General features: G+C 39.7%; 1 protein-coding gene and 1 long non-coding RNA gene across 2 annotated transcripts in view; one reads left to right on the forward strand and one right to left on the reverse strand.

Moving 5' to 3' along the window:
- Positions 1-15,118, reverse strand: part of LOC139748737 (uncharacterized) — an 89,206-nt gene that overhangs the window by 68,211 nt on the left and 5,877 nt on the right. Inside the window, exons 2-3 of the long non-coding RNA XR_011712815.1 lie at positions 13,016-13,153; positions 12,480-12,800 (exon numbers count right to left, since the gene is read on the reverse strand). This is a non-coding gene — a long non-coding RNA (uncharacterized lncRNA). The remainder of the gene's footprint in view (positions 1-12,479; positions 12,801-13,015; positions 13,154-15,118) is intronic.
- The window catches only part of CalpC (calpain C), a 95,323-nt gene that overhangs the window by 63,104 nt on the left and 17,101 nt on the right, over positions 1-15,118 (forward strand). The window contains exons 4-9 of the mRNA XM_071662130.1: positions 12,505-12,622; positions 13,033-13,173; positions 13,495-13,750; positions 14,113-14,282; positions 14,489-14,661; positions 14,842-14,936. Coding sequence (XP_071518231.1) covers positions 12,505-12,622; positions 13,033-13,173; positions 13,495-13,750; positions 14,113-14,282; positions 14,489-14,661; positions 14,842-14,936 — 953 coding nt within the window. The remainder of the gene's footprint in view (positions 1-12,504; positions 12,623-13,032; positions 13,174-13,494; positions 13,751-14,112; positions 14,283-14,488; positions 14,662-14,841; positions 14,937-15,118) is intronic.

Below are 15,118 nucleotides of genomic sequence, written 5' to 3' on the forward strand. Positions count from 1 at the left end.
TCAACATGGCTACCTGGCTGGCGCGCCAGCCTTCAACACGGCAAGTTAAATAAATTCACGTTACAAACAAAAACAAACAAAACAAAAAAAATAAATGCCGTAAAAACTCGTACATAATTCTTAAGCCTAACGAAGATTAGGCAATACCTCAATTTTTTGGGAGAAATAAAACTTGCCCATGTCTCCACGAAGCACCAATTTTATAACAATTTTTTTTTTTATCTATTTATTTGTTGGGTTAAAGCGACGACCCCATACACCCCCCCCCCCGCCGCTTAAAGCGACGACCCCATACTCCCCCCGCTTAAAGCAACGACCCCATACTCCCCCCTTCCCCCGCTTAAAGCGACGACTCCATACTCCCTCCCTCCCCCCGCTTAAAGCGACGACCCCATACTCCCTCCCTCCCCCCGCTTAAAGCAACGACTCCATACTCCCCTCCCCCCGCTTAAAGCAACGACTCCATACTCCCCTCCCCCGCTTAAACCAACGACTCCATACTCCCCCCCTCCCCTCGCTTAAAGCAACGACCCCATACCCCCTCCTCCCCGCTTAAAGCAACGACCCCATATTCCCCTCCCCCGCTTAAAGCAACGACCCCATACCCCCCTCCCCCGCTTAAAGCAACGACCCCATACTACCCCCCCACCGCTTAAAGCAACGACCCCATACCCCCCTCCCTCCCCCGCTTAAAGCGACGACCCCATACTACCCCATACTCCCCCGCTTAAAGCAACGACCCCATACCCCCTCCTCCCCGCTTAAAGCAACGACCCCATATTCCCCTCCCCCGCTTAAAGCAACGACCCCATACCCCCCTCCCCCGCTTAAAGCAACGACCCCATACTACCCCCCCCCACCGCTTAAAGCAACGACCCCATACCCCCCTCCCTCCCCCGCTTAAAGCGACGACCCCATACTACCCCATACTCCCCCGCTTAAAGCAACGACCCCATACTACCCCATACTCCCCCGCTTAAAGCAACGACCCCATACCCCCCTCCCCCGCTTAAAGCAACGACCCCATACTACCCCTCCCCCCCGCTTAAAGCAACGACCCCATACTACCCCCCCTTCCCAGCTTAAAGCAACGACCCCATACTACCCCCCTCCCTCCCCCGCTTAAAGCAACGACCACATACTACCCCCCCTTCCCCGCTTAAAGCAACGACCCCATACTACCCCCTCCCTCCCCCGCTTAAAGCAACGACCACATACTACCCCCCCCCCCGCCGCTTAAAGCAACGACCCCATACTACCCCCCCCGCCGCTTAAAGCAACGACCCCATACTACCCCCCTCCCTCCCCCGCTTAAAGCAACGACCGCATACTACCCCCCCCCCCCCCCCGCCGCTTAAAGCAACGACCCCATACTACCCCCCTCCCTCCCCCGCTTAAAGCAACGACCCCATACTACCCCCCCCGCCGCTTAAAGCAACGACCCCATACTACCCCCCTCCCTCCCCCGCTTAAAGCAACGACCCCATACTACTCCCCCCCTCCCCCCCGCCGCTTAAAGCAACGACCCCATACTACCCCCCCCCCCCCGCCGCTTAAAGCAACGACCCCATACTACCCCCCCCCCCCCCCGCTTAAAGCAACGACCCCATACTACTCCCCCCTCCCCCCGCTTAAAGCGACGACCCCATACTACCCCCTCTTCCCCCGCTTAAAGCAACGACCTCATACTCCCCCTTTCCCCCCTCCCCCAGCTCAAAATATTGGGCAGGGGGGGAGAGGGAAATACATCGACTGTGGAAACGGGAAACACAGCAACAATTACCGGAGAAAGCCTTGCCTTTCCCCCCCCCCCCCCCCCCAAGTGGCACAGACCCTAACAGGAAGAGAGAGAGAGAGAGAGAGAGAGAGAGAGAGAGAGAGAGAGAGAGAGAGAGAGAGGTTCTCCTGTCTTTACATCAATAATTTGATTGTATTTTTTCTTTCCCTGTATTATGGTTTTGAGCGTAGTAAGGGGGGGGGGAAAGAGGGGGAGGGGACTAGACCTTTCTAAACTACCTAACAACACCGTGGTAGTTTACCAACGCATCGTTAAATGAGAGCCAGTGGTCGTTTAAATTCCCCTTCAAGACTTGGTACAATACGACCAAGGCTTAACCTACGAATATGACCCTTATGTCAATACGTCAGTAAGGTCCAAATCGTTGCTTACGCCCCAATTATCCAAACGGGTCTTCACCAACGTAGTAAACCTCTTAACCGGATCTCAACTATTCGTAATGTGTCCGGTTAAACACCCTAATTATCCATCATGTTCTAGATAACCGATAATTACGGTTGACCCTACGATAATTTGGTTATCAGGGTCCTCCATGATTGAGCAGACCGGTTGTGTAACCTATAATTTAGTTATCCGGATATGGGAGCTCTTATTTAGTTATCCGGATACGGGAACTCTTATTCAGTTATCCGGATATGGGAACTCTTATTTAGTTATCCGGATATGAGAACTATATTTAGTTATCCGGATATGGGAACTCTTTAGTTATCCGAATATGGGACCTCTTATCTAGTTATCCGGATATGGAAACTCTTATTTAGTTGTCCGGATATGGGAACTCTAGTTATCCGGATATGGGATGTCATTTAGTTATCCGGATATAGGAACTCTTATTTACTTATCCGGATATGAGAACTCTCCATCTGATTTGACTTTCTGATTAATACACAATAACGCTTGATTCGGGTATACAACTAACTCCCATTTTCTTTTAAGCGAAATCCGGATAACCGCTGTATCTCCCCCCTCCCCCTATAACCCGGATCGTATATCATCCGGACGACAGATATTCCCATTGAACTCCCCAGGTAAGAACAGGTGAGTGGGTCGAGCATGCTCCTACCACAGGTGTGTGTGTGTGTGTGTGTGTTCGGCTACTGCCTAACCCGCTGACCTACATCCGGACAGCCGCAGACGACGCCCTTAACCGACCCCGGAACCTCGAACGCACAGCTCCTTTTAAGAAAAAAAAAAAAAACGCCCCTCCTCCCCAGGCGTCGTTTAAGGCCATTATCTTGTCTCGTGATTTAGACCTTATATTACAATGAATTACGCTTTATATACATATATATATATATATATATATATATATATATATATATATATATATATATATATATATATATATATATATAATATATATATATATATATATATATATATATATATGGACAATCACATGTTTACCAAATAGCGTCGTAGCTTCGTCTCTTCGATGTATATCAACTGACTGTTATATTTCTCTCTTGTGTCTCCCCTGATGATGTGATTATGACACGAAAGTGCACTTGGCAACTTTTCGTGTTTCATTTTCCCCTAAGTGGACTTATAGGAATATCTTGATCACGCGCAGAATTGTGATCCTTTCCAATATATATATATATATATATATATATATATATATATATATATATATATATATATATATATACGCTCGTGCGCGTGCGTAAAAATGTATATTCGTTATTCGCTAAAGCACACGGACGCGAAGCGAACCGAAGTATTACAAATATACAGGGGTAGGGGAGGGAGGGAGGGAGGGAGGGAGGGAGGGAGGGAAGTTCGCTCAGACGACCCGCGCAAGCGTAAAGGGGGGGAGGAGGGGGGGGGTTCCCTCGTCACGTGACGCCACTTCCATCTGGTACCTGGTCTGGGCTGGCGTCTTGCCGGAGGGCGCCGTGTGACCCCAGTCCTGTGGCTTTCCCTCCCTCCCTCCCTCCCTGCCTGTGGAGGGAGGGAGGGAGCATTGCCGGCCCTCCCTCCCTCCCAGTGGAGGGTGGGAATACTAGCTACCCTTCCCTCCCTGGCTAGTATTCAAATGTAACTTCAAAAGGATAAAGTCATCTTAAACGTTTTCACGAAAGTTTGTAAGGATGAGATTATTACACGAAAGTGCACTTGGGAACTAACCAAATTTCATACCCCTATGAGTCCAACTTCTAGTTTTCTATATATAACTATCAATTAAGCTCTACTTAATAAACAACGAGACTAAATATAGCATATCTGACATTACTTTTGGTGAAATCAGTTATGGAAGAAGCTAATACACAGTGATAACTTCTCTAAAAACAGTGAATAAAGGAATATTTGATATATATATATATATATATATATACTCTCGCCAGAAAGCGTTTAAAAAAAGGAGGAATATTTGAAAGAGAAATACAATCTCGCCAGAGCGTTTAAAAAAATGACCAGGCTGTGATCCGGTAAGAAAAGACTTTTAAACGTGTATATATATATATATATATATATATATATATATATATATATATATATATATATAAACAAAAAACAACGCCACATTGCCTTACGAAAGGTCAGTTTATGTACTACGTCACTGTGATGGTTCAAATAGGAGGTAAACATCACACACGGCACATCACGTATACAGTCCCTCCAAACCCCCCCCTAAGGTCACCCACGACAGTTTAATGAAACACGACAGTTTCATCAATCTAGAGTTGAATGAAACACGACAGTTTCATCAATCTAGAGTTGGATGAAACACGACAGTTCCATCAATCCAGAGTTGAATGAAACACGACAGTTCCATCAATCCAGAGTTGAATGAAACACGATAGTTCCAGCAATCCAGAGTTGAATGAAACACGACAGTTCCATCAATCCAGAGTTGAATGAAACACGATAGTTCCAGCAATCCAGAGTTGAATGAAACACGACAGTTCCATCAATCCAGAGTTGAATGAAACACGACAGTTCCATCAATCCAGAGTTGAATGAAACACGACAGTTCCATCAATCCAGAGTTGAATGAAACACGATAGTTCCAGCAATCCAGAGTTGAATGAAACACGACAGTTCCATCAATCCAGAGTTGAATGAAACACGACAGTTCCATCAATCCAGAGTTGAATGAAACACGACAGTTTCATCAATCCAGAGTTGAATGAAACACGACAGTTTCATCAATCCAGAGTTGAATGAAACACGACAGTTTCATCAATCCAGAGTTGAATGAAACACGACAGTTCCATCAATCCAGAGTTGAATGAAACACGACAGTTCCATCAATCCAGAGTTGAATGAAACACGACAGTTTCATCAATCCAGAGTTGAATGAAACACGACAGTTTCATCAATCCAGAGTTGAATGAAACACGACAGTTTCATCAATCCAGAGTTGAATGAAACACGACAGTTCCATCAATCCAGAGTTGAATGAAACATCATGTGGGTTGGCGTGGAGACCAGCCCTCAGACGTGATCACAAAAGCCATTTCAAAAGGGGGGTTCGGAACTGCCAATTCCCCCCCCCCACAAGTAATTAAGTTTCGTAACATTTTAATTATTAAAAAAAATCGGGGGGGGGGGGGGCGCATGCATCCCCCCCCCACAGCCCCCAAGCCAACCGCTAAATAAAAACGCCCTCCCCCCCCCCCCACACACACAACGCTATGTTGAAACAGTTGCATCAGGATCGCGGAACTACGTTAACTGCCCAATTGCCTTGGGGGGGGCCGAGTGAGGCAGGATGGTCGCGTGGCCTTGTTATCGGCCCCGATCCTTAACTGTCGTCGCCGATAAGGTCAACTACACACCTTCCCCCTCATTGGATGGAACCCTTCCTTGCCATTCATATATATATATATATATATATATATATATATATATATATATATATATATATATATATATATATATTATATATATATAATTTTGAGCCACATCAATATTGACACTATCTCAACATGTCGTCTGTAACAAGATAAACAAGAGTCATTCATCATTATCACCTACGTCTACATTCATTTAATTAAGGCACTTTAGTCCCGCCTTTTAAATTAGCCAATGAAATGGACGGAAAAGATTATATAAATGGACTTACAAAATTGATTTATTCCCTCAATCCTCAACAAATGTTTACACTCAAGGATTAATCACGTAAATAAGGTTGAGTTTAAACACCAATACTGCATTTTAAAGGTGACTTAAAGGTGACTTAATGACTTATATTTCTCTCTTGTGTCTCCCTTGATGATGTGATTATGACACGAAAGTGCACTTGGGAACTTATCGTATTTCATTTTCCCCCTAAGTGGACTCATAGGAAAATATATATATATATATATATATATATATATATATATATATATATATATATATATATATATATATATATATATTTATATACGGCGTTTAAATTCGCGCTTGGCTGTACATCACAAGAACTCAAGGTCTTATCTTTGACGTAGATCACGTCTCTGAGCACCCGAGGAGACACAGCTTAGCTTTAGCTGGCGAGGCAGCTTACTCATATAATGGTGGGGTTAAGCCTCTTGGGGGGTTTGTGTTTTTCTCTCTCTCTCTCTCTCGAACTAACCTCACAGAAATAGGGAGGTTTTTTTTGGGTAAGGCATTTCGTCCATATTTTACAAAGTTCATCTGACACTGGAGTAACTCTTGTGGATAATATTGTGTTTAATATTTTCTTTTTTTTCGATATTTTGTGCGATTTTTTTTGGGGGGTGTGTGTGTGGAGGTTCTGGTCGAAGGAGGAAGTGAAGTGGAGGGAAAACATCTTTGTCTTTTGTTACCTTGACTTTATTTTGTTCCTCTTTTTTTATTTTTTACTATTTCCTCTGCTTCACTACACTCACTCACTCCTCTAACCACTTAACAGCTAGTTGGGATGGTTCCTCATTATCTAGTGATCTGGCTATTTCATTCATCTAAGGTTATTATTATTATTATTATTATTATTATTATTATTATTATTATCATTATTATTATTATTATCATTATTATTACTATTATTATGATTATCATTATTATCATTATTATTTTCTTATCATTACTATCATTATTTTTATCATTATTAGTATTATTATTACTATCATTATTATTATTATTATTATTATTATTATTATTATTTTCTTATTATCATTACTATTATTATTACCATTAGTATTATCATTACTATCATTATTATCATTATTATTATTATCATTATTATTATTATTATTATTATTATTATCATCATTATTATTATTATCAGTATCATTACTATCAATATTATTATCATTATCATTATCATCATCATTATTATTATTATTATTATTATCATTATTATCATTATTATTAATGCTGTTGTTCACTAGTATGGTAAGAGCACTGGAACTGACCCGTTAAATCACATCCATAAATGTGGACACAAAAATTAACAGCTGGTTTTGGTGAGAGGTTTGGTAGCCTTGGTGACCATCTCGATCAATTACTTTTTACCTTTGAAACCAGGTAATTCGACGTTCCTAAATGACAATCGGTTCCCTCAGTTCTTGTGGGGCTACACTACCCCTAACTACCAATTTTCCTAGGGGTCGAATTGTTCAGTCAAGTCTTCATAAAACATGGCATTTCCGTAACTACAAGTACACACATACACATCCCTTAAATATATTACTGTTAATTAAAATCGCCAAATTTACTTGACATAACTGCAATATATATATATATATATATATATATATATATATATATATATATATATATATATAAATGTGTGTGTGTGTGTGTGTGTGTGTGTGTGTGTGTGTGTGTGTGGATGGGCCATTCTTCGTCTGTTGCCTGGCGCTACCGCGCTGACACGGGAAACAGCGAGTATGTACAATACCGTATCCTGTTTTCTACTTAGGTACCGCACGGCTTTGGAAATAATAATGACTCGTGGTTTGACCCCCATTGTGTAGTTAACGTACCGTTAATCGGATGTTTTATGCTTACAAGAAGACAATAAAATTCTCAAAAGGTTTTCTATCATTATTATTATTAAGCCACAGATGGGGGGATGGCTTGTTTGTGCTGTCACTCTCACCATATTGGATTAATTTGGATTAATTATGAAGAAGATTTAATGTGCTGCTCATGTGAATATAAAGAGAATTAAATATCTGGGTTTGCTGATCTGGATCCATCGTTATTTCAAGGCATTTCCATACATATTTTCTAACCTAACCTAGTCATCTTAAAATTGGGGATTCGATTTCTATTTTCTAACCTAACCTCGTCATCTTAAAATTGGGGATTCGATTACTATTTTCTAACCTAACCTAGTCAACTTAAAATTGGGGATTCGATCAATATTTTCTAACCTAACCTAGTCAACTTAAAATTGGAGATTCGATTACTATTTTCTACCCTAACCTAGTCAACTTAAAATTGGAGATTCGATTACTATTTTCTAACCTAACCTAGTCAACTTAAAATTGGAGATTCGATTACTATTTTCTACCCTAACCTAGTCAACTTAAAATTGGAGATTCGATCAATATTTTCTAACCTAACCTAGTCAACTTAAAATTGGGAATTCGATCAATATTTTCAAACCTAACTGAGGGCAGATTAATTTACCTTACTGAGTTTGGCTTTGAAAACAACTGTTGAATGTGCTTTTATAAACTACGCCTGAAGTCACTTTATGACGACCACAGACCAAAACGCGCTTCTCAAATTGGTAAATCAATACTTGTTATTAATTAACCCACCCTCGGCCATACGAGAATGGAAAGAGAAAGTAATTGTTAATGTGACACAGCCAGGAGGGTAATAGCCAATATGCCAGGGAAACAGAAACCCAAGCCTATTATAGCCTCAGCAGCCATCTTGCACATTCCAGTGTTCTAAAAAGTCTCGTGACGTAATAAACGACTCATTTATAAATTTGGATTATCATGTAAACGACATAATTTTACAAATTTCGTAATAAAAAGGAACAATTTCCCATTCATATAAGTTTGGATTATCATGTAAACGACATAATTTTACAAATTTCGTGATAAAAAGGAACTATTTCCCATTTATAAATTTGGATTACCATTTAAACGACATAATTTTACAAATTTCGTAATAAAAAGGAACAATTACCCATTCCTTTTGAACTTTAATAGGTCATTATTTCATACCTTTACTTCTAAGGCAATATAAGGTAATCCTGGCTGCTTTATGTATGAGAAAGACAATTATTTGAACGAGAGACAGAGATGAAACCCCACCCCCACCACCCAGTTACCTCATCAAAATAAATGGAAAATAAAATGGAAAATAAAATATGATCAGAAAACCCCTTAAGGCACAGCAAGTGAAGAAGGAGGAGTTGCAAGACATTACCAACGCCATCTGTTTACCATATCTACACATTTCTAAGTTCAAAACGCTCTCAACTACCACTGTTAAATTTGCCTTTTATCACAGTGGGTTTGTCCAGTGCCTCGAACCCTTCTCCAGTTCTGGGTTGCGCACTCAAGTGTCAAAACCATGATGACAAAGAGGTTTTTTCCGTGTTTGCAAAAGACCCATTTATTTTGGGGTTGCATCATCCTCCACTTTCCCCTCTCTCTATTATACAACCCTTCACTTTCCCCTCGCACGAGTTGTGTATTATATAACAACCTCTCTTGGAGGTCATAACCACAGCAGGAGGAGGAGGCACCGCGACTCCCGTTTTCTTTCGCACTCAAAGTCTTGCCAAACACATCTTCCACAATTTCGTCGTACAAGATCACCTTGTTAAACCTACAACCACAATTTCGTCGTACAAGATCACCTTGTTAAACCTACAACCACAATTTCGTCGTACAAGATCACCTTGTTAAACCTACAACCACAATTTCGTCCTACATGATCACCTTGTTAAACCTACAACCACAATTTCGTCCTACATGATCACCTTGTTAAACCTACAACCACAATTTCGTCGTACATCATCACCTTGTTAAACCTACAACCAATTCTAGGGTTAACTATCTCCCTTGAGACAGTTATAATCCTCTATCATTACGTCATAATGCAATAACTCAGTTATCACAGTAAAGGCGAAACAATTCGAGTACAACGAGGTGATTTCGGCCAACAGTTACCAATGGACTATCCACATCTCGGGACTTTTTTATACATAATTTTTTCCCGCTATATAATCAGAGTTAGCCACAACTATACCTCCCTTTTTTAAATAAATATAAGTTATATGAGGCCATGTAACTATGTAACTATATATATATATATATATATATATACATATATATATATATATATATATATATATATATATATATATATATATATATATATATATATTCCTATGAGTCCACGGGGAAAATGAAACACGAAAAGTCCCAAGTGCACTTTCGTGTCATAATCACACCATCATCAGGGGAGACACAAGAGAGAAATATAACAGTCAGTTTATATACATCGAAGAGACGAAGTTACGACGCCATTTGGTTTTGGACAATCACATGTTTACCAAATGGCGTCGTAGCTTCGTCTCTTCGATGTATATCAACTGACTGTTATATTTCTCTCTTGTGTCTCCCCTGATGATGTGATTATGACACGAAAGTGCACTTGGGAACTTTTCGTGTTTCATTTTCCCCCGTGCTCATAGGAATATATATATATATATATATATATATATATATATATATATATATATATATATATATATATATATATATATATAATCCCTGGGGATAGGGGAGAAAGAATACTTGCCACGTATTCCCTGCGTGTCGTAGAAGGCGACTAAAAGGGGAGGGAGCGGGGGGCTGGAAATCCTCCCCTCTCTTTTTTTTTTTTTTTTTTTCCAAAAGAAGGAACAGAGAATTGGGCCAGGTGAGGGTAGTCCCTCAAAGGCCCAGTCCTCTGTTCTTAACGCTACCTCGCTAATGCGGGAAATGGCGAATAGTTTGAAAGAAAAGAAAAAAAAAAAAAAAAAAATATATATATATATATATATATATATATATATATATATATATATATATATATATATATATATATAAAGTTGCAATTACTTCAATGTACGGCCTTGGTATTTCCGTTTACGGGTTTAATTGTCGATTATTTATTTCTGATGATGAACACCAGATTAATGTTCTCATACTCGTATTGTTGTCTATTAATCAAGTTATCTGTTATTATACACCTTTGGTTCAACACAATCATCTGTAGCTAATATTTTGATCAATGTATTATGATTAATCTGGGCCATTATAATGATAATCCTGTTGATTAACTGACGTTTTAATCAAAATGGCTGGTTGATCAAATGGCTCTTGTGATCAGGTAATCAACAATGATCAAAATGGATGATTTGTGATCATATTCATGTACGTGACCAGTTCATAATATTTCATTTTCATTCGTTACGTCATCTAGTATATTTACTAATTATATAAACACGAAATTAATGACAGTTCACAGCGGTTTCCAACGCATGACTGATTACCATACACCAATAGACTACTGTTTATTTCGTGTTTATTCATAACAATAATGACGATTAATGAGATAATGGTCAACAGTATTTTGGTCCTTGTCGTTTTTCATCGCTATTTCATATATATATATATATATATATATATATATATATATATATATATATATATATATATATATATATATATACTATTTCATTATTTTTATACTTGGTCGCTGTCTCCCGCGTTAGCGAGGTAGCGCAAGAAAACAGACAAAAGAATGGCCCAACCCACCCACATACACATGTATATACATGAACGCCCACACACGCACATATACCTACCTATACATTTCAACGTATATACATAAACATACACAGACACAAATTTATATATATATATATATATATATATATATATATATATATATATATATATATATATATATATATATATATATATATATATATCCGACGATTAATTTCTATGAGAAGTCCTTGTGTTACCCAGGACCTTTCACAAAGCTGCGCTACTTCCAGTAGCAGGGAAATGTAGACTCCTTTGGAGAAAGAAGCTTAGCCTGTGCTCTCAGTGATACAGCCTCGCCAATGGTGCCTTTTCACTTGTGACGTAACCTCTTTCAAGCAGAGCCTGATAACACCAATATACATATATTCATATTCAAATGTATAACCCTAGAACTCCTCTTAAGGGGCTCCGGGGAAAGGAATATAGACCAAACACTGGACTCCTATGAAGCTAAACCTTCCCTGATGAAAATGTACTCCTCTTCCTTCACTGACAATGATGCAACCTCGCCAAAGGCGACTTCACATGTGGCATAAACACTTCCAAGTGAAGTTTTGAATATGTGTGCATTAGCACTACGAGGCTCTGCCTGCTTGCGGTGATGCCATGAGTGAAAAGTCATCTTCGGTGAAGTTTTTATCACTGGAGCATATTGTTACTGAAGTTCTCCGTTCTCCAAGGAAGTCCATCCTTTCCCTGTATCTGATTGCAGTGCAGTCTTGAAGCTGCAGCAAGACCCATGAAGAAGAGGTCCTGGATTTTTACCCCTTTGCTTATAAGACTGAAAATCTTCTTCACTGTGAACAAACCTACCATTTCCTGAAATGACGAAGACAACATTGACCCCTGAGTACTGGCACACTAAATGTTGCTTCCTTTATTACCTACTTCTTACTAGCTGATTGGCCTAACCTACCAACTACAGCTCTCACCTTATGATTCCTTCTCCCTACACAGGTGACCGGTGGTTCGTCTCATGCCTGGGATGCCTCCACCTCACCAAGGGACTGTTCTACCGTGTCGTCCCTGCAGACCAGGAGTTTGACTCGGAGGCTGGCTACTGTGGCGTCTTCAGGTAAGGGGGTAGGGGCTAATTACTCAAGAAATTAGGCGAGGTGCAACCACTGGGTATATCCAGGTGTAGGGTTGATTACTGAGCTAATCAGGAGAGGGCTGAGTGGATGGGTATCGAGAAATGATGTGCGAGTACTCAGGAGGGCCTCTTGATGGGGTGCCCAGTTGTGTCCAACCTACTGGGGAGTCCAGGTGAAATACATTACTTGGATGTCCACATCTGGAGATGATTATTTGGATCTCCATACAAGGAGATTTGTTCCTTAAATAAATACATTATTCAAATAATCAAGATGTAATTCAAACTGAGCTGATAATCACATGTGACTTGTAAAATGTTCTAGATTTAATGCTACAAAATGATTATGAAAATCAGAAGTAGACCAAATCATACCAACTAGAATTGTACAGGTTTCGCGTGTGGTGGTGCGGTGAGTGGAAGGAGGTGTTGGTGGACGATCGTCTTCCTACTGTCAATGGGAAGCTGGTCTTTGTCCACTCACAGTCCATAAGTCAGTTCTGGCCAGCACTTCTGGAAAAGGCATATGCTAAGTAAGTCAGCTTAAATCTATTTTGTGGTTTGTTTATTTTTGATTTTATTCACTTGGACAGTGTGACTATAATGTGAAGTGAATGATGTGATTCAGTATAATGTAGCGTGTCACTTTTAATAAAAAGTAAGATCTAATATTTTGTTATTTCTGTTATACTGTACTTCATAATTTTAAAATCCAAAGTGCCAAATAATATAGATGTAATTGCACTCTTTGACATTTGCATTAAATTCTATCCAAGAACACCTAGTTGCCATTGCTAAATCACAGACTTCATGGTTCATATGAAGCTTCAATAATCATTGCTCATGAATTACAGGCTTCATGGATCATATGAAGCTCTGAAATATGGAACTTCCTTGGATGGTCTGTCAGACTTCACGGGGGGGATCGCAGAGTCAGTGAGTCTACGAGCAGACCCAACTACCTGTGGGCGTCTCTTATCCAAACTCCTTGAACTGACCTCCATTGTCACTGCAGTTGTAGCAGCCTATACACACAACAAGATGCACTCAGAAAAACTTGCCAGCGGCATTGTTATGGGTATAAACTACAGAATCTACAGTATTGAGAAGGTATGATGCCCCAGCCATGATGGACTCTTGCTGTGTTTTATATGACAGTTCATGATATATTCATTAAGTTAAAACACACTCTTTGATATGTCTTTCACAGCATTTTATCATATTTTTTCAAGTTGTGCTATGTTGCTGCTGACTGCAAGTCAATATTCCCTTAAAGAGTACTCTCAAAGGAAGTAAAGTGATGCAACTTTTTTCCATGTTTTAGCCATCTGATCAGTAGTGTCAGCACATGAGAAAGTAACTGGTAATTTCATCACTGCTAAAATTCAGTATTCACTACTTATTCTAACTTCTCATCAACTGCTGAAAGTAAAAGTAAATCACGCCTCGTTTTCATTATCATTCCCATGCAGGTTGAACGTTACAGTGGAGAGCAAGTGACACTAGTTAGGCTAAGAACCCCACTCGGAACAAGTGTCGAGTATCTTGGGGCATGGGGCAGGTCGGCACCAGAATGGGATGAGGTACCACCACATGAAAAGGAGAGACTCAATCTCAAATACATGCCTGATGGAGAGTTTTGGTAAGGAGTGTTTTTTTAACTTTTGCCAGGATGTTATCACTGAACTGTTTTTCTCGACAAAATTGATAACAGCTTTGCTAAATTGCCAAGTTACATTCTAGAATAATACCAAGAATTCACACCTGGCAAAATATACATATACTAGTTCAATATTCAAGTAAACTATGACAGGTTCCTGAAGATGACGGGCATACTCTGTTTTGCAGGATGGCTTACAGTGATTTCTTACGGACATTTTCCCAACTTGAAGTGATCCACTTAGATGGGGAAACATCAAGGGATGAGCCCTCTCTTAGGCATAAAACTCCTTGGACATCCCGGGTATATCAGGGAGCCTGGCAGAGAGGCGTAACAGCTGGGGGTTGCAGGAACAACCCAGGTAAGTTGGGAACTAAATACTAGGTAAATACTCGTAATTTATTGTTCGTCTTACATTGTCTGTAAATGGTTCAGTTCAAGAATATTACCCCTTAATCAGTGATTTACTATAAATGTTTGCAATCAAATCACAGTTGTATAAAAGGCGATAGATAGCATAATACCAATCTTCCTTCGACAGATACCTTCCACATCAATCCACAACTACACCTAATTTTAAGTGACATGGAAGAGGTTGTCATCTCTCTCAATCAGCACTCTGTTATGGAACCAAAGGTGACATCAGGTTCTTATAATTTTACGCGTTGGATAAAAAGCTATGTCTTTAGCTGACTTATCAATCTGTATGTTATAATTATCATGGTATACTAATTTCAAAAATGTTTATTGAACTAAATTCAGTTGGTTACTTGCTTTGTCAGATGCAAAGGGAGAAAAATAGTTGAAGGAAATATCTA

This window comes from Panulirus ornatus, chromosome 5 (assembly GCF_036320965.1).
Source record: "Panulirus ornatus isolate Po-2019 chromosome 5, ASM3632096v1, whole genome shotgun sequence".
Classification (NCBI taxonomy): domain Eukaryota; kingdom Metazoa; phylum Arthropoda; class Malacostraca; order Decapoda; family Palinuridae; genus Panulirus; species Panulirus ornatus.